General features: G+C 39.4%; 1 protein-coding gene across 2 annotated transcripts in view; it reads right to left on the bottom strand.

Moving 5' to 3' along the window:
- Positions 1 to 21464, bottom strand: part of NSMCE2 (NSE2 (MMS21) homolog, SMC5-SMC6 complex SUMO ligase) — a 134072-nt gene that overhangs the window by 64569 nt on the left and 48039 nt on the right. For both annotated transcript variants that reach the window (XM_065054385.1, XM_065054386.1), the window contains one exon: positions 7196 to 7349. In XM_065054385.1, the coding sequence (XP_064910457.1) occupies positions 7196 to 7349 (154 nt within the window). The remainder of the gene's footprint in view (positions 1 to 7195; positions 7350 to 21464) is intronic.

Raw genomic sequence — 21464 nt, 5'->3', positions numbered from 1 at the left:
TATAGACACGTCCCTCAGCTGAGCACCTTCACCACAGGGCTAAAGCATCAGTGTCTCTCAGTATTTCCTTCTGCAGTCGTTTCCAATTTTTTATATAGTTAAATACACGCTGAAAAGAGAGAGGGAGGCTGATTCCAGAGCTACAGGACAATGGCCTAGTCAGCCCAGAGTCAGCCAAGTTCTGATTTTAAATTGCTAAGACTGAAATCCAGGTCTCCTGTACTCCAGGTTACTCATGAGGGAGAAGGGCTGTTTGAACGAGTGGGTTGATTCCTCTTTATTTTAACTATTAATTCCAAGTCAGAGCTCTAAATGCCAAAGCAAGAAACTTATTTTGAACAATCACATTAGAAAGGCAACCATTGCATCAAAGAAACCTTCACCAGATCCACTGGCAATTGATGCTTTTAATTAAACCACTAATAGAATTATTGGTAATGCAAGATTCTGCCTGCTATCCTATCAACACAGCTAATTTTTGACCTGGAAAAAATGTTCAAGATTGCAAAATAAAAGTTCTGACAGTTTCATTCATTCCAGAGTTGGTCCTTGCTCACAAACTAGCGAAGACACTAGCTGCGATAGTAATTTTGCAATTTGGATATTCACCTCAGGTACTGTATAGCTCCAACTGCTATAGGATTTGAGCATCCTGTTCATCTAGTCTGTTTCTCTAGCTTGTTTCTTTTCCCATTATCCGTGATATAGAGTGTTTGCCTGTCAGACATAATCATTGTGGCTTTAACTCATTTCTTTCCCAGGCCCTGATCTCCTAATCCTACAAAACTACAAGTAGGCTGGCTCGCTCCTGAGCAAGCCAACTAGTTCCTTCCAGAAAATATTCAGACAGGACAGTTCCAAAAGTACAAAACCATGCCTAGTTTTTCCCTGAGAGGAGCCCTTTAACCTTACCCAGAGGTCAGATCTCATTCACACAAATGCCTCTAAACATATTCATGCCGTTCCTCGGGGACTGCAATTTGCTCCCACAGCATCATGCCATGAAAACATTACTCTGGCAGACTAAAACACAGTTATGTTATAATTTCCAGCTCTTTGAACTGAAAAAAACCCACAAAAAATAAAAATGATGTTTTCAGCGCCACAAGAGAGGCAGTGAAATTGAGTATTTTGCAGCGCAGAGTGGACATGGCTACTTTGCTCCACGGGGTACCAGCCCAGAGCAGAATGGACATGAACCAGTCCATGTCCATTAGTTTCTCCTTGCACGGTCTACAAATACAACATATACATGGCTGAATTTCAGACATAGGTATAAGGTTCAGATCCACAAAGACTGGAGGCACCTAACTCCTGGTGATGTGTTCAGAACCTAAATAACTCGATGCAATACCATAAGACTGTAACAAAGCGAAGAACTAAACTGAGGTCTCCTAAACTCCAAGGGACCTTCCTGAGTGCTGAATTATCTGTCAATTCATCACTAGTGAAAGGGCTGTCTATATGGAACTTTACATAAATGAAAAGTGCAGATCCCACACACACCACTGAACTGTCATAACACCAATCCCACTTTCAGTTAGAATTTTCAACTTTTGTGCTGAAGTTGTTTTCCCACAGTTAGTCAGTAAAGTGATTTTAAATTATTATTTTTATATTACAAATACAAAGAAAAACACACTATTGTTATTTTTCAGCTGATCCTCTGCCAACACAGCAAAGTACAAGGATGAAAAGAGACCAACTAGGAAGTCAGGTACACGTGGAGAGAAACCCAGATCTGCAAATCAGTTATGTGACTCCACACCAGTAACTTCAACTACTTACTCAAGCTTCAGCCCTGTATCATGAAGAATAAAATTAATAATAACTTGCCTACCTCAGTGTGATGTTGTGAGGATTAATTGGATGAAACTTGTCAAGCATTATACTACACAGTGTCTTGTTGCAGCTTGCTTTCTTATCCTGCTAAAAGCAAATCAAAGACTTTCATCTGACCTGGGATTTCCAGATAGGCTGTTTTATGGATTTAAAGATAATTCCTTTCACAGAGTCATTTTTTCTACCCCAAACTGCATCTAAAACAATATTTTTTTCATCATTATTTGTCAGCATATGTATGGCTTAAAATACATGTATCAAGCGGGTATAATGTTGCAAGGCATCTACTTGAACATTAAATACTAAATTTAAAATCTTAAAATCCTTTCAAAATATTTGCTCATTGATAATAACTAAAAGTCTGTCCTACCAAATGTTAAATCATGATACATGCCTTCTCCTTTCAAAACCTCTGAGACATTTTTCTTCAGTGGAGACGGCAAGGAAGAGCTTTACAGCTGCAGTGTTGCTGCTTTCCAAACTACATTACAGTGACTGGTTTCCTATGACAAGAAGTTTCCTAAGCTACTATAGCATCTCAAAATGGTTTGTTCCCTATCAAAAAAATATTAGATTTCCTGCATTTGCCAAATTCACTCCTCAAATTGTTTGGCACAACTGTCAATATTGCCATTCACTCAAATCTTAACACTTTCTACAAAATGAGTCCTGAAGCGTGCGTTTGCTGGGTGTTCCTATAGACCAGAGATATCAAGGATTTCAAAGTGCATGTTATCAGCTGCTATAAAAGGGTTATCGAGCCTGTCATCCTTTGTGAGCCAAATGTGAAACTAAATAACCTTCAGCAAATACAGCAGTGGCAGCTCAGGTCACAGGAGCAGAGATTATACCTTCAGATTACCTCTTTTCATACAGTATCAGAAATTTAAACTGATACATAGAGACTGAAGACAGATCTTACTTTCATTTCGTGAAGGCAAAATTCTCATACCCTGTGCCAGATGATGCCTTTGAGAGATATATATACTGGCATGAAATAAAAAGACTTGGTAATACAACTTTAAACAGAAGGTGGGATGTTAAATTTACAGAGGATACAAAATGCAAAGCTACAATTCCTGCAGTAATCGTGTCTTAGCTCCTATGGGCTCAGCCCTGCAAGGTTCTGTACTGTGCTTCCACTCCCATAGGGAAGTGAAACCTGCCAGCAATCTCCCTCATTTCAAAGGATCTACTCACACAACTTAATTTCAGCAACTTGCTTAAGCATTTCACTTTGAATCGAAAGGGGATCACAAAGCACTTTGCAGATCCAGGACCCTTCTGTGTAAGGAGAGCATCAGTCATGCATTTCCTTACAAACCACACATGCAACCATTTAGAAATCCCTGGTATTACCAGATTGAGTGAATATCCCTCCAAGTGCCCAATTATTCGGAAAAGATAATGGTAGCTGTTTTGGGGTATAAGATATGGTTTAGAAAATAATTTTTAAAAAAATCAACAGATTTTTTCTACTGTTTACATTCTAAGCAGGTTTAGGTAGAAAAATGAAAATGTTTTCCACTAAAAGTAAGAAGTGGGAATTTAGCAATGTAAGATAGTTCTGAAAACAGACTTCAGAAAAATCACTTGCTGTTCACATAAAACCTGTCTGACAGTGTTTTGACACGTATCATCAGAGGTGGAGATTTTGTATCATTTTGCACAAATTCCAGCTAAAGTAGTTGCATAATAAAGGCTCACAAATTGAGGGAAAATGCCTGCAAACTGACTGAAAGATGAGCAGAACAGAAACTGCTCTGAGGTATGATATCATCCTCACTGCCACACAGATGCACTTTCCCAATTTAATTTCTGCACCTCAGCTGCTGCTAACGTCCAAAGCCGAGAACTGCCTGGAGAAGAGGACAATCTGAAGGTGATACAGCACCGTTCTCCTCCCTGAATATTAGAGCTGACTACCACGCTGCATGTCACTTGTCAGGCGGCAGAGAACGACCATGCGGGTCCTTTTCATCACTGTGGCAGCAAATATCAAGAGAGAAGATGTATTAGCTTTCTTAATTTTCTGCTAAAAGAACTCGTTCTGCACCATACCTAAAAACTGTGTTGAAAACATTTTTCTCCTTTAAATCCTACTTAATTTCTAAGTAGCAAGACAACATGAGAATATTATGTTTCCTTGTTCAGCTGTTCTAGAGTACAAATGTCAAACCCTGCATAAGAGATAAGTAATGATTAATGGTAACTCATCATGGAAGGCAGATCATTTCAGCGTCTACCCCGTCCGCTCCTCTGAGATAAAAAAGGCTGGGGAAAAAGAAAACTCCAGGAAAGCCCCTCCAAGAAAACTTGGCTGGAGTGATTCTATTTTATCTAACTTAGCAATAAAACCAAATCTCAGGAAAGAGCTAAAATTTGGACCAGAATGTATATGTCTGCTTGAAACAGGCCACGACTTTTGCACTAAGTTGTGTCGAAAGCTGGCAAGACTACTAGTTGAAAACAAAATATTAACCAGGTAGCTGTTGATGAAGTTATCAATAAATATAAGTACATCAAGTAGTTTTAAAGTGTGTCTCAAAATTTGCAGACATATTAGAATATGCTGTATTATGGGACCTGTATTGTAGGACTCACACTTTTGAAATCACAACTCATACAGGAAAAGCTAAAGAATACACAAATGACTTAAGTATGGCTGCTGAATATTTAGTAAAGAGACATTAACGTTCTGCACAAAAGAAAAAGAAAATAACATGTACACGTGGTGTGCTATCAGGTAAATCACCACTTTATCAAAGCTAGCAGATGTCTTTTACAGATTTTATCAATCTTCGGCTCAACTGGTATAGTGACCTGGAGCCCACTCTTTCTTTACAATAACAGTACATGGCATATGTGTTATTTTAGATCATTTTAAGAGTGCTCAATTATACATCAATTATGCAGCATAGTAATTTACGATGTAGAGCCCAACAATGAGAAGAGACATCTTGTACCAGATGGAGCACACATGTCAGCTTAGCCTCTCACAAAGGTGTTAAGACCAGAGGCCCTGATCCTATAAGAATGTGGCTATCTGACATTTTTAAGCTTGTGAACAAATGTGTGACACTCAGTTCTGTGGGTCTTGTTAAAGGCTACGTCTGAGTGAGAAAAACACACAAAAAGGAGAGAGGGAGGATAAGGGTAATGGCAAGGAGATCATATAACTACGATAGAGAAATTGGACAGTCTGACTGCTTCCAGGTCACTGTATCATACAGAAGCAAATTTACATATGTGAATATAAACAGATTACACTGATGGTCAGTCACCCATTATTACTCAAGAATTTCTGGGAGCCTTCCTGGTAAAAGAGCCTTTTGAAGAGGAAAGTAAAGTAGGACTGTGATGGATCAACAGATTATTTGGGCAGAAGAGACAACACTGATGCAAGTTTAAGGCAGCAGAATTGTGCTTGCTTTGAAAGGTTTAACTTTGAATTTTCCACCACTTTCCTATCTGCAGACCTGACGTGGCACCGAGTTTGCCATTTCAAATGGGCTGCACCGGGCGGTGTATTTGAATACACAACCATTATATTGCATGCGAGACTGCTTGTGAAAACTAACGATTTTGCACTCAACCTTTTAAATTGCATTAAATGCTGCAACAGGAGCAAATGTGATGGTTTTACCTCATCAAAAACATCATGAATTCTACAAAACCCAGGATGACCCAGCTGATCAACAGTCCATGTACTGAACACAGCAGTCCATCCAACGTCATCATGCATTTCATTCTGCGCACAGACTGACCTCTATGCACATCCAAAATGGAAGTCGAAGTGGCTAATAACACAAATCTGGATTTCGGGACATAGCAGCAGAATGACGTCCTCATATATTTTTCCTTTTTAAAGAATAACTCTTATTGTTCTTATTTAATTTGAGCTTTATCAACAGGTCTGCCAGTTAGAACTCAGCCCCACAGCCTAAGCTGAACGTATTACTAGGGCATACACCCCTTCCTCAGGCAGTTTCAAGGTGGAAAGTAAATCCAAAATCAGTTATCAAGATTTTATCTTCTCAGTTACAAACACCTGGAAATTAGGAATTAGAACATAATGGTGGGGCAGTAATAATTTCATGGTTAGGTAGGGAGTGAAAATTACACTCTTTTGTGGTCTACAACTCGGTATTTTCATTCTTAGAGTAGTGCCAAGAGCCTGTTAAACTCAGAGATCAGTGCTAATACTCAAATCCAAAATCTTAAAAACCATAAAGATTGGAAACAAATATACTAAGCACTCAAGTTCTAATCCTAGGGAGTCTTGAGATATCAGATCTAAAATTCACCTTGTGAAGCATGTCCTCACACTTCATAAACCTCTCCAGGGAAGTAATTCAAAGTCCAGTGAAGCCAGCGGGAGAATTCTTTCCGCTAGTTTCAGCAGGTTTTGGACAGGGTTCCAAAAAAACAAAACTCAAGGAGAGCTACAGGAGAGCATGCAGAATATCATTTTCCAATGGTATAAATCATTAATCTACGATTCCTGAAGTTCCTGAGATACCAGTTTATGTTGAAATCAAAATGTAGGGTAGGGAGGGAATAGGTCCAGGGGTCAAGGGACAGCAAGCAGAATAATATGATTTCAAAACACAATCATGATTGGGGAAGAACAGCATAAATAGTGTTAGAGCCCATGAACTTTCCTAGCAACAGTAATCACAATGATATTTTAATGGCCGTTGCATGTCCAGGGCAATAAAAACATATAATTTTGTTGTGTTGCATAAATAGAAGAATTTTTCACTCTCCAACTTTTCTGGTAATTCAAGCACAAATAAGTTAAAATTTTAATACTTGATGAATCACATGAATTAAGAAAAATAGATTTTAATAAGTTGTGGCGCTACATGGTGCGTGCATAGAAGCCGTAAACCTGAGAACATACAGAGTAAGCATTTTCCAACAATATAGTTCTACGATTAAAGCAAAGGTCTTTTTAGAGTTGCAACACATCCTACGTTGTGAAACAGGAGCAATTTGTTTAAGTGACAAATGAAAACAGCTTACCTAATCCCTTTAGAAGATCCTATCAATTAAGAAAAAAAAAGGTCTTCAAATGAAAAAGCCTACCTTACGAAAAAAAAGATGTGAAGCAAGATTTTCACAATATTTGTATTCAAACACAGCAGCACCTGTGGGAGTCTAAACAAAACTACCAAGGTAATTCTGCTGTTGATTTTTTTTCCTATACAGATATCAATTTAAATAAGTTTTTATATACGAACACTCACCTCAGTCTGAGCCATAACTGGCAGTTCTATATTTTAGGGTAGTTAGTCACATCTTACCATTTAGCACTCAAAGAATCTATATTTTTAAAAATAAGACTTACATTGTTTTCTCATCTCTTTAAGTTGATCCTTAAAATATATATATTTCTCATTGTTTTGCAAATCTGAGTCACTGTTGTTGCTCTCCAGGGCAGTAAATTTTTCTTTTACTAAATATTTTAGATCTGGTATATTTTCTGGTTTTTCTCTTTTTATCTGTAAGAAACAAGAAACAGAACATTATTTATTATGACGTATTTCAATACAAAACAAAAGACGTAAAGTAAAAATCCATAAGCATAATCTCAGTTTCTTTTGATTCTAGTTAGGTTTCCTGCTCTGGAACCATAACCTCCAGGTTATTATTTACTTCAGCAAAAGTAACTATAAAATGTAGTGTTTCAGTGTCATTTAACTCAGTTACTGCATATAGGGTGTTTCTCACACTAGCAATATGGAAAAGCGAACCTCTGCGGTCAAATTTATATCTGCGAGTGGTAAAGATCAACATGTTAACAACAACCAGCATAACACTGAACGTGAATAAAATCAAAGAACACAACTCTGTCTGAAAAGTGAGAAAACGCATGAAAAACAGAAATGGCCTTTTAAAGAGTTTTCTAAAAACTTCCACTCTCTCACCATTTCTGATTCAGCTTTACAGAAGCTTATAATCCACACGCACGGTTAGTGTGATAGCACCTGCAAAAGCAGCGCAGATAGCTCACATAACTTGTGCTGTGTGAACAAGAAGCATTTTGCCATACAGGCAAAACCACAGTTTATTGAAAAGCCCCTACTTACAGTAATCACATCTGGAATGATCTGAAGAATAAACGACTTGAACTAAAAGGGAAATCATCACACAGGCAATATTAAGGTACTCTGGGAACGCAAAAAGCATTTTGGGAACCCCCAAAAAATAATAATAAAAATAATAATTTCCATTCTGTTTCTCAAGACAACATTAAATTCTAGGGAACTCTACCTTGGACAAGGTTTTCATAAGAACCAGTTGAAGGTGGTGGGGTCTGTGCTGTGCATTGATGATCAGCAACAGCACAAACCCTGAACGTGGACATCGCACGTTAAATTCAGCCGCTCAGCAGACCACCGTCCTATTCATTGTGAAAGACGGGAAATGAGCCAACTGGGAAAAAAATGTTCCACTTCATTAAACCTTTTAGAGGTTCCAGCATTTACAGAGACCTTGGAAATCCTACAGAATATATTTAATTGAGGAGCCAAGAAATAATAAATGTTCATGCAAAAATGGACTTTGCAGATATATAAAATGCTACATAGCCAGGAAAACTTTCCTTTTGATCAAAGCAAAGCAATCTATTGAATGATTATTTCTTCCAAGAGTAAAGCCAGTTTGGCACATTTATTTTAAGCTGAGACAAGTTGTGGCAAGAAGAAAAATGAGAAAAAACATGCACTGCCAGGGGATAGCATGTAGTTTTCTAAGGCACCTGGAGATAAAAGATCACCTACCACAACATCCAACTGCAAAGGGGAAAGACTCAGGAATATCTTGGTACCAAAGGAGCACAGGGACTATGAAAGACCAAGAGCAAGTCAGCGCAGATGCTCAGATTGCTGCGGAAAGTCAAGGAACGCATACAGTCCTCATCCCACAAAACCTGATAAAAGGAGCAAAGGAAACCAGAGCATCCTGAGCCCAGGACAATGGGGACAACCAGATACCCTCAAATGATTTGCCTGTGTCAGTATCACAAGAAACTGCTGCAAAAGACGGTCTATCACAAGCGAACCCAACGCTGTTCAGTACTCAGCTGGAGAAGCAACTTGCCCATCAGGTGTATGCAGGTAAAAGAAAGCAGCTGCTCAATCAAAACACATTTAAAATCTAACACATGATAAAATAATGATCTGATTTAGATAATATGTCGTACAAACATCCTCCTTTCTGCAACAGCTCCACCGGGCTGTTTTTAACGACATTCTCTTTAACATAAAACTAATGTATAAACACAGGACCACACTCACAAGAATAGCCCAAATAACAACCCATCACGAAGGCTTGCCCTCAGCACAAATGAGAACACCATGGCCAGATACCATAAAGAAGATCCCTACAGTACATACTAAAAAAACTCCCAAGTGCTTCTAAGTTGCTGATACTCACACAAAGAGTAAATGAAATGATGTGGACATTCATTACAGACATCCATCTGTAGCAAAGTCAATGTCAATAATCTTTTCCTCTCTAGAAGGAGTGTGTTACACGTTGATACAGTTACATCAGGCTCTTTATATCTTTTTCTTGAGTCATGGAAGATGTGAATACAGAAATTCACCAACATTGCATCTTCAATCACACCCTCAGAGTAAGAGGTGAAGAGAAGGGCACGGGCAATGTTCGCTCAAACAGTGTTTTGCTGAACTTCAGCTTCCAGAATTAAAGGACTTTACACATGGGATGAGAAAAAGAGCAGGAACTGTATCTTATCCTGTTAATTTAGCAAAAAGGACAGATGTTTGAGAAACTGCATTATGTGCACACAAATAAGATTTGCCCCCGCCGCTGCGGAGCTACAAAAATGTGCATGTAGACATCTGTGCTAACATCAAGAGGACAATTATACAAACCCTCCCTTGGCTACAGAACTATAATCCCACAGCTTGCTGCCATATATCTAACAAAGAGCGAGCTAGCATGCTGTTTGCTAAAGGTAACAGGAACAATTCCACCAGTTACCACGAAAAAAAAGTCTTTCACACCAGCTATTTTCCCAATAGCAATACATTACTTTGTGAGGATAGTCCAGCAATGCAGCATATATGACACAGGCTCAGACAACCAGCTAATGCAGAAACCTGGAGAGTCAGATGAGAGAGATGCTCAAGGAATGCTCTTTCCTGTAGTTTAACTTCTTTCACATTTACAATTTAAATTCAGTTTCTGTTCACCTCCAGATGATTGCTTTCATTAAAATGATTAGTAGAGACACCATCCCTGACCACACTCAACACCGTACCATCACCTATGTTATTACTGAAATGCCAGGTGGACCTTCTGGAAGGTCAACACGTCACAGGTGAATAATAAGGCATGTCCACCCACTATAATAACAAGAAATATGTTTGCTGTGCACAAGAGATTTCTCTTTGGTGTTGCATGCACTGTTCCATGAAGAGGGTTGAGGATGGTCTAACCCAACAACATAAATGAAAATAAATTAAAGAAAATGTGACATCAGTCCTACTTGCTCATGGTGGGACAGAATTGCAACATCTTATACCCTGCATCAGCACAACACCCTTACAAGTACATTACACTTTTCTTTAGTTCTCACCACCCACTCTTACTCTACGGATTTGGGATGGATGTAATGACGATGAGATCAGCATAACAAAATGTATGAGGGCAATACAAACATATGATATGCCTAAGGGACAAGGCAAAATTCTCAATATTCAGGGCAACAAGTTGAGGTCATGCTACTTTTTGGTCTCAGCAGTAGTCAGACAGAGGCTTACTAGCAAACCTGAAGTCACTGGTATGTTCAATATGTCAGTAAAAGTTACTTCACATGGGAACCATGAAAGACATGTTAAGCAAACAAGTGTTCGTTTAGTAGCACTGTCAACCAAACGCAGCATGCTAAGTAACACCTTGCAGTCATTAGTCAATCCATTGAGAGTTACATTGATTTTGAAACGGGGTGGAGGCACACACACCCTGCAAAGCATCCTGGAAATGACATACAACTATGAACTGGGAGTGTTCAGGACATATGGTGAAAAGAAGTATCAGTCACAACAGCTTGTTTACAGCAATAGAAAAAGCAAAAGCATCTGCTGAGACAGTTCCATAGCAGTGAAGAAGCACATGAGTGTTTACATGGGAGCTCAGCAACAAGAGGGAGAACAGACATGTTAGATGATAACCACTGATACTCCACACATGATCTACCAGCAGTGCTGATAGGAAAACACATTTAGAGACACTAAAAAAACCCATTGTTTAGAAAAACGTAGCTGTGGTTTACCTATCTAAAGATACATTTGCTCATGACAACACACCACACCACCTGGTCATGGCTGAGAGGTTGCTGCATTTGATGGGCAATGCTTACGAAATGAGCCAGCTCACGGTGACTTCTGCCAATAATTATACGTAAGGACGAGCCTTCCTTTTGTAGATTCTTTCACTGATAGCATGTATATTCCATGTATAAACTGTTAGACTCTGCCTCCAAAAATCAGGCTTTTTGAAAGGCCAGCTTGCACAGCCCAAGATAACTGTAAACTCAGGATACTCTAAGTGGCAGTCTGGGAAATTTTTATTTCATCAATTACCATAACCACCAAATGGGAAATAACTTATTCTGTCCCAGATCAATCCCAGAACCAGTGAGGTCAAAGGTACCATAGACTAAAATTGGACCAGCTTGTTGTATTAGTCTACGTAGAGCAAGGGATCGGTGTCTAAAAAGGCCCTAATCGGAATAACTCTGCATACAGCATTGCAGCATTTAGTAATTTGACCTTCCCAGTATTATGCCCCAGAACACTTTACACACATTAAAGAATTTCGCCTCAAATGCCCATTGTGACATATCTACCATCAACCGTGTTTTACAAATGGGGAGACTGTGGCATGAAGAGATGAATAACTTGGCCTAAGGTTGCACAAGGAGGCTGTGGCAGAGCCAAGAATAAATAAACCCTGGTTCTGTGCTTTGAGCACAAAGCCATCCTTTCACCTTCTCCTTCAGCTAGGGAAAGTTCAAATTAACATGTGCATTTGGTTCGCTCTCTACAAAGAGGCCTGAAAAAGCTTGTGGCTGCTTGGCAGCAAACTTTGTGATAAAAGAGTGGCATTCTGCATACCACAAAAATGCTCCACTGGACTTTGCATTGCAGTGCTGCAGCATGTGATACTCCATGGTTATTTTTTAGCCTTTTCTTTCTTCCCTCTCTAGCACAGAAGTCCATTAGCTGCATGTTTTTAATCCTGTCAGTGTTCCTAGATACCCTTTCTCAGGGTAATTGTTTATGTCCCCTGGTTTTGGGGCGTTTGCCAGAGTCATCCATTTTATTTCTCAGAAATTTCTTGCCACACCTGAACCAGGTTGAGGTTTCCTCAAACCACTGGCATAATCTGCAAAAGAACTATCTTTTCAAAGAATTCAGAATTCCCACCTTAATCTTTCAAGCCACACATGATTTGTTCCCCGTAATTTAATCCCTACAAAAACAGACTTTTAAAGTTTAATTTATGGATATTCTTGACACTTGGTATTTGTGAGGCAAAGAGATTTTCCTGCTTGCTAATGACCCTTTTAATAACCAAGTCAGCTGACATGGCAGAATTTCTTCATTTTCCAGATTCTTTGTTGTTTCATTTATGAAAGGGAGGGTGATTAGTCACTCAGTGCTGAGAAGCTCAGAGGTATGCACTTACCTAGATATTTATATCCTTTTGGGACAACCCAAAAAAGGATACGCTGATGTCTCCAGCTAATTCTAAACTCATAGTAATTTAGACTGTATTTACACTACAGCCATGCGCCTGTGCACATGCTTACGGAACGCTGATAGCAGCTGCATCTTAAAAACTTCGTATTTTAGAGCCCCTGTCAGGACAGAACTTTTTCTCTCTGTGAATTTGATACTGTAAAGGAGCTCAGTCAAGATTTTTCAGACAACTTATTAATGTTTATAAATATATAAAGCGTGAGTGCCACGAGGATGGAGCCAGGCTCTTCTCGGTGGCAAACAATGATAGGACAAGGGGTAATGGGTACAAACTGGAACACAGGAGGTTCCACTTAAATTTGAGAAAAAACTTCTTCTCAGTGAGGGTGACAGACACTGGAACAGGCTGCCCAGGGAGGTTGTGGAGTCTCCTTCTCTGGAGACATTCAAAACCCGCCTGGACATGTTCCTGTGCGACCTCACCTGGGCGTTCCTGCTCCAGCAGGGGGATTGGACTGGATGATCCTTTGAGGTCCCTTCCAATCCCAAACATACTGTGATACTGTGATACTGTGATACTGTGATACTGTGAACTTCAAGTACTTCAGGGGCTGAGGTGACTAGCCTAACACATCCCACAAAGACACAGTTTGCAGAACCTGGGTATCTCATACTTTCTGAATAGACATCACTTTAAAATGTCTAACACAGACATAGACATATCTAAGACTACTTATCTCAGAGAACAAATGCCAAGAATTGGCTGGCTACAGCAATAAGTACAGACACTGTCAAAACAGCTTTTCTGAGCATCTCCATCAGATAAAAATAATTATTCTTTCTCTGTTTACATCTGCTATGCAACAAAATCAACCAAAAATGCACATCACATTTCTTTCTTGTTTAACAATTCCTATGTCCTATTATTTCACCCTTACCTCACTAAATAATTTATTATTACAGATATGCAGGCTTTCAACACACACATTTTTTTCACCTCAGGGTAAGTCAAAGTTTGCAGTGATTATTTATTAGAACCAATTTTTTTCACTGAGAGGGAAAATAACATGGGAGCTAAGTAAATTTGTGGGTTGAGTCACCCATACACTTTGTGAATCATGTGAGAACCAACTCTAAGTGAGTCACCACTGTAACTGAATCAGGCTGCAAAATTTCAGCTCAACCTAAACAGTCATTTATTATTCTTCAATGGCTGGATTCGAACCCTTAGCGAATATCAGATCATTTGCTGATGCACAAATAACAGCCAGCTCTTGGAAACATCTGCAAGGGCAGTCAGAAAGGATATGATCATTCAGCAGGAGGAGCCGCACTAGTTTGAACACAGCTCTGCTGCACTCAGGATTGCCTGAGGGCCCACATCTGATTCAGGAGATTCAAACACCTCAACACATCATGGCTGCAGGGCTGGGGCTCGGGTTGAGCAACACCTTCGCAGACAATTGTGAAATGCCAGGAGAGGCATATTTGTGAAGGCTGACCCGTACTTATGACACATACTGCCTATTAAGCCAGGCCAGCACAACAGAAAATGACTGTCAGCACGTTTCAAATATCCCAAAACTCTGCCAGGGTAACAGTCTGAAGGCAAAGCACAGTTGCCATGGTTCAAAAGCAGCATGTCAATATGGTGGGTGTAGCTAAGGTGTCCCCCATAATTAAACTATTGGTAACTTCCGCAGTTTCTTTTCTCTACTATGAACTCAGCTGGAAATGTTTGACCTTTGAAAGAAAGCAAGAACAGAGGGGGACCCCCTGCTCCTGTGGGTACCGGGGTATATCCCAACTAACTGCTCACAAGTCATGGCACATTCGAGTCATTTTGGCAAGGCTAGAAATGGACCTGGGCCCATCCTATTTGCTTTCTTTCTCCTGTTTAGAAAGGAATCATATATACAGAATGGGATTAAAGTAAATGGGCACCAGGTGAAGAAACAAAACTGCCTGAGTGCCAGTGCAAAGTTTACAGCCTGAACTGCATTTATTGGGCTTCCCATCTGTTAGACGTTTCACCTCAGGTAAAATGCTTTACTCTGCACGTTTTAACAGAAGAAAAAATTGTCTTTATATTTTCCCCATTTTTCCACTATGGTAGAGACAAGACTGTGAACATCTTCTTGTTTCTCTTCCAAAACTCCTTGTGTGCTGCTTTGTGAAGTGCAAAGGGGTAAAAAGAAGCAATGAAAGGGCATCTTATTGAAATACCAGTATTGAAACTACTTGCTACCAATAGTGTAAAACTGGCTCATTAAAGACAGCAATAAATGTGAGCATTAAAGGTGAGGTTTTCCCAAGATACCAAAGTGAAGAAAGTTAATGGATACTTAGCACCTTAATCCCTTTCAGCATTTCTGAAAGCCCAGCTGCCTGTGGTTTGCAATGAGGGTCGGACTGGATTTGCTTAATGACTTCAACCAAAGAAAAGTCTGTCTTCATCATCATATTTCTCTATAGTTTTTCAATATATGAAGTACGAATGCAACAAAGCAAAAACTTCTGCAGTATTTAGGAGACATTTATGAAAACACCTTAAAATTATGGTTCAAGACAGTGGGGGAGCAAATACATCAATATACTAATCCTTTCTTCTCTATGTAAAGTTCTGCCACAAGCACAATTTATGTGCAACTTACTTTTGGTACAGTAGAGATACATGGCATCTTCTTCTAGATAGTTTTGCCTGAGCACAAATTAAGGCCTGCAACAGCAAAAATAACTATTCTTATAAAAATGTTGCTTTAACAGCATGTTAGAGACTGTGAGGCAGATGGTGCATCTGTTCTGGCAAGGCTGATTGTATCAGGCTGTTGAACCAGTTTACCAAGCTGCTGATTAATTCACATATTTAGAAAATACATTAACATGGATATTAGCACATATTTTCATCTTTAATATCCCACTCGAACTGATGGGAATTTAGACATTGATTTCACTGGGAGCAAAAGAAGGCCCGAAGGTGATTTTTAGATTAACAACCTGTTTACTCTTGTATGGCTCTGCTTGGTTGACTGAGATCACTAAACCCCACATCTTCCATTGTGTGGAAATAAAGGGCTAAATCTTAAAACAAGTACAATTCAGTGTACTTCACCAGCTCCTACAAAACACTGTTGATTTATACCAGCTGTGAAGCTGATCCCTGTTTAAATACAAAGTGTGACTTATCCTTTGGAGAACTGCATACAGCACATTTTGTTAAGATCAGCTGATTTGCCAGAGGGCTGTTTTCCATGTTCCTTGGCTATACCTCCAGCAAAAGTCAAGCAGACTTTTTCAACTTTTACTCCTCTTAATATTTTTTTCATTTATCTGATTAAATTCTTGTCCCCAAAAAGTACTTCAGCACTGACAGCATTCCTTTTTCATGCTATCCAAAACAGCAACGATGTGAGTCATGTTGTCATTTTTCATTAAGACTAAATGTAACCTTTAAACTTTTGGGAAACAGTAATAAGATTTCTAAGTACAAACTCATGCTTTATTTGAATTGACATTAGTTGAAAAACATATATCCTGGCTGCCACAGCCTAGACTCACCAAGTTAATATATCTGCATTAATATGTGGATCAAGATGGCAATACTTCCACCAGAGTCAGCTCCACCTTTGACACCGAACAGCGAACTCAGTGATGGGGCAGAGCTGCACTAACCAGAAAAAAAATAAAGGGTGCAACTGCATTATGCCCCCACATTTCCTTTTAAGGAGGGAGGACCTACCTTACATCTGTAGTGAGTGTAAAACACCTCACCTGTATGATAGTCCCAGTCTGTGCCCTGTGGCAGAACTGCCTTTTATTTAGCATTTGACTGTGAATGCCTTCGAGACAAGTGTCCCTTGTGAGCCACATGTCACATTCTTCAGTCATTATTAGTGATGTGTTCTTATCCAGCTTCCTATTGGGACAGCTCTCAATAGAGTTAGTAGCTACTAAATCCCAGGTCTTACTTCCATTCTTATCTTTCTTGACTTACCAGCTTGCACCTCCTCCCTCACCTTGACAAACACTACGTGCTTTCCTAGTATAATACATGCACAAGTGGTTCTTTTCTGTTGGGTTGCATAGGACACTCTGGAATGCTAACATACCTTTTTTGTTATATAGGTGTCACAGGATATCTCATTTCCATAGTTTTTATAGGCTCCCCGCAGGGAGTATATCATCTGACAGAAGGATATTTTCAACTGCAATTCTTTTCCTCCTCTTTGCTTATAGGTCCCATCTTTGTTATTAATGCAGTTTCAGCAAAGCCTCAGAAACAGAACTGTATCAGAAAATTAGCATTCAAAGGGCCTTTGCTCCCAGTATGCTTAAATTAAGCTGCTTATACATGCCTCTACAGTCACCAATTTTTGCAAAGACAACACATGCTGTGTAACAGCCTGGGTTAATTTTGGCTACATCATCACCCTACACATCCTTCCCACCAACCTACCAAAATCCTCGGAGTCTATCTACCACTTTCCTGTTATCCACCAGAGCATCAAGAGGTTGGTTCTTGCCACTAGATAACCGATGATGCCAGTCCCTGTCACTCTACCTGTTTGATTTTTGAAATAAATGGATTCCCACTTCCTCTCTCCTGGTCCTCCTGCTGTGGAAAAGCTCCTTGTAAATATTTTGGAATAAGTCTTTAAATCCTTCTTCAAAATCTTTGTTTAAAAATGTCTTTGTTGTGATGCCCACAAACCCTTTCACAATTGACCGTTTCTGTGCTATGACAGCTGTGTGTCCTGCACGACTGAGCCCCAATTTCCGATGCTGGAGCATCCCTTTTTATACAGAATCTCGCAAAACTGGGTCCTGAGAAATTCTGTGAAACCTGAACAGCTTTCTTATTACAGGTCATTAAATAGACTTCCACATCTTAGCTCAAAAGCAACTTGCTTCCTACTCTCCACATTAAAGGAAACCTGAAAAACTGTGAACAATATAATAAGCTGTAATTATACACAATATTAGCAACAGTAATATCTAACTGTAAGGTGGATACCAGATGCAATCTGATAGCTGACTGTAGACTAGAAAGCATATAAGAAGAGTTTTTAAAAATTCAGAGACATTTGTTTTGCATTTCTCTGGCAATTTGCATGCCCTTTTAAAATCTAAATGTAAATTATCAATCCGGCTTTAAAATTATGACTAAAAATGAAATAATATTCCAGCTCTCCAGCCAGCATAGATTCCTCCAATATACATAAGCCCTTGATTTTTACATGTTGTTGGAACTAACTAAAATCCAACTTCAATTTAATACGGTGCTTAAATAGTCCATAGCCAAAATAACAATTTCTGTAAATGAGACTGGTATATGGCAGCAGCATGAACTTGCTCGTGTCTACAAAATATAACAGTAGGATGAGAAGAAACAGGACAAAAAGAAGAATCCACAACTGCAGCTGTAAGGCTGAAGAATTCATCTGCACAGCAATAGGAAAACAATGAGCATGAACCAGCAGAATTTCTAAGTGCGGGTACTCCTCACATCGACTGTTGAAGCACTGTTTGTAAAAGCAATAGAAATTAAAAAGCTTAGCCTCAAATTTAAATCTACTTTTCTTAATATTGCCTCAGCTGACAAAAAGAGGTTACGCCATAGGAATCTTGTTTGTCTCAACAAGAACTTACACTGGAATCAGATCATTGCGAGTTTGGCCATAATACTGAAAAAACCCAGTATGTAAAATTCTGACTTTCATAAACATTCCCATTACACTGGCTGACAATCCCAGAAATCTGATGTTGTTCACGACTAGAAACTGTCACTTACTGTAAGATTTAAAAGTAAAACATAAGTTGTCGTCTTCTAAACTTATCATTTTATGCAAGCATTTCCTTTCCGTTGTTTTCCAACTCAGTAGATACATTTTTTCTTGTTCCTCAGTTTCTGCAACACTATCAAATTTATCTCCCCAAATTCTTTCAGGCTGTGAGCATAAACCCTATGCCAGCCAGCTCTCCTGGTCGCACCTCCCCTGCCATCAAACTTCTCCCTACATCTTCCCGAATTTACAGTCCTAGCCCTTATATTTAGTATTGGTTTTGAACTCTATCTCATATTATTTTGCTCTCCTATTTTAGCTTCTTTTGAAGCTCATCACTGTTCATCACAATTTTTCAGTACCGCACTTTCCTTTTTGTAACTCTCCTTTCCCTCATTTTTCTGACTCGTTCACTGTATATCTCATGCTAAGCTGATTCCTCTCTTATTACTAGCCCTAATTACGGGATGCCTCCAATATTCCTTACATTCTCACCAAACGCCAGCTCCTGAGTCACTGGCAAAGGAGGGATTCCCTCCCCTCCACCCGCGGCTCAGCCCGCAGGCTGTGCTGACCTCTTCACAGGGTGTTGTCGTGGGTGCCTTCCCAATGTACCCACTCATACCTGGGGATATTTTGCCCTGAGAGGGCTGAAGCTGAGCACTCTCCTCAGCTGTCAGTCGCCTCCTCAAGTCATCTCATTACAAAGTGAAAATACACCACCCAAAGTGGAACACTATAGCTCACCATAAGTAACTAAACCTTATAATTGCATCTCATGCTTGAACAGGGATCTTCTCTATGAGTACATGTCATAGCAAAATACTTAATTTTAACTTGACACTACTCTGTAGTTATTCTCATTCAGAGGAAAATTCAGCTACTTCTAAACCAATCACGTGCTATTTTGGCCAGTTCCTGTAGATTAAATATTATTAATCTCTGTCATAATTCCTTCTCTTTGTTTTTGTCTTCTGCCATGCAATATACAGTCACATGATAATATTTCTTGCTTCATGCACTCCTCCACCAACCTCAGCAGCACATTCTCTTGTCCAAGGGACTTTAGTTTGGACAGCAGACACAGCTCATCCCTACAAAATAAAGGGCAGGTGATATCTGCCCTTGTTTCTCAAGTTTATGACAGACTCCTGTGATGAGCAATGAGGAATCTCATCTTGTTATATAAAATACTACATGCAAAAGAACCCAAGAACAGGACAAACAACTCCCTGAGGAAGTTATGGATTACAATCAGTAAACAGATGGATCATCAACTGGTCAACCATTTCATTGTTCGCATGACAGAGAGAATGAGACATGCCTCACGCCTCCTGCAACGCTGGTCAACCAAATTAAAAAAAACTAGAAAAAGAACACCCAACTCACTGGTAGAATTAAAAAACTCTTTTGCAGAGTCACTAACTCAAAATGGAATAATTAAAACTCCCACTTCAGAAGCTACCGCTTTGAAGTGGAGCTGCAGATCTCTGTTTGCACATTAGGAATGCCGGTGTCGATTTCCACGCTCCATCTGGGCAAAAGATCGCAGATGAGGATGACGAGGCTCTGAATTAGGACAAATCAAATGGATGCGGACTCATGAAGTCCTGTGGAGATAATTATGAGTCTCTCAAGATGATGTAATTAGGATACTAGCATGGTTTCCTCATTTTGTAGTAAATACATTTTAACAATAGGTAACATCTTTATGTCTGCTATTTCATATGTCAGCCCTGCTAAAAGTCCTTCGCGCCCTTCTGTTTGGTCTCTCAGCACCACAGTAAGTCCCTCCTTTGTAGCAGATGACTAGATGCACAAAAGGACTAAGTTGTAGGAAAGATGCAAATTGTAGCACTTAAGCTTTAGACATTCTGCTACCTAATGCATTCCCCTCCCTAAATTAAATAGTCAGACTTTTTATAAAATGCATGGAGAAAGACAGTGTCAAAAAACAGGAATCACAAAGGCCAGCTACCTAAGCAAAGACTGTCTAAGCGGCAGGCAGTCCTACTGCTCCGATGGCGACGGGAGCCTCCACCACAAACCCTTGCCTTGAGTCAGTTGCTTAAGCCAGGCAAATCCTTCCTCATAAACGATGATGAGAGAAATCCACATATTATCAGATTTAATATCTCAGTGGTTAAAACAGTCATCAGTAAGGTGAGTGACCCGTTTTCAAATCTCTGCTCATCCCATATTAGTTGTCCTAGCCCACAGGCTATTGGGTATTCAGGGGTAAGGCATCTTGATCTCTCCTGTTTGAAGTTGTTCCACTTTGTATAACTAATTAAAAGATAATTGAAGCGAGTACTTGAACCTGACTCTCCCACATCCCAGGTTATTGCCTAACCATTCAGCTGTGGACTCAGTCTCTCATTTTGTTCCTACAAGGTTCTTAAATTATGTAGGCACTTTTGAAAATCCTGTTCTCTGTATTTTACATACAAATATTCACAGGGCAGAAAGTCACATTCATTTCAGAATTACCACTACAGATATCTCCCATTCTTCTCATATTTCGTACCAGCTCTTGTGCTCAAAGGTGTAAGCTAGGCAGTTGGTCGGTTCATTTGTTTGTTTGTTGGGGGGGATGTTCTTTATCAAACCCTTTGTCACAGCACAACCTATTTGTTTAAGTGCAAACCCAACTTCTTCTGTGGTTCTTAGTTTTGATTTTTTACTTGGAGAAGGCAACAAGAAGCCTCTAACAGTATTCAAAGACAGCAGAATAAAGGGATATCTGTCTTTCACAATGACTGATGATCAATCTTTAGATTCTAAAAATATACTATTGGCTTCAAAAACACATGATATGATGAACAGCTCTCTGCCCTAAAGATCTTGCAAAGTAAATGATGGACCTGGCACACAAGCAAAGACACAATATAAACCACACATCGGGAGAAACACAGATTACAAATCCAGGGTAATGAAGCACATGTGAAAGCTTGTAAGGTATTTCAAAATAAGGACAGCCTGGTATAACAGGCATTTGGTTCAAGGACTATAAGGGCATCATGAGCTGATAAGAGAAAGATAGCAGACTATGGAAGAAGTAGTTCAAGAAGCTGTGCACATGACAAAGTAATTCAAG

Source organism: Columba livia, chromosome 2 (assembly GCF_036013475.1).
Source record: "Columba livia isolate bColLiv1 breed racing homer chromosome 2, bColLiv1.pat.W.v2, whole genome shotgun sequence".
In the NCBI taxonomy this organism is placed as follows: domain Eukaryota; kingdom Metazoa; phylum Chordata; class Aves; order Columbiformes; family Columbidae; genus Columba; species Columba livia.
This window is presented reverse-complemented; position numbering and strand designations above follow the sequence as displayed.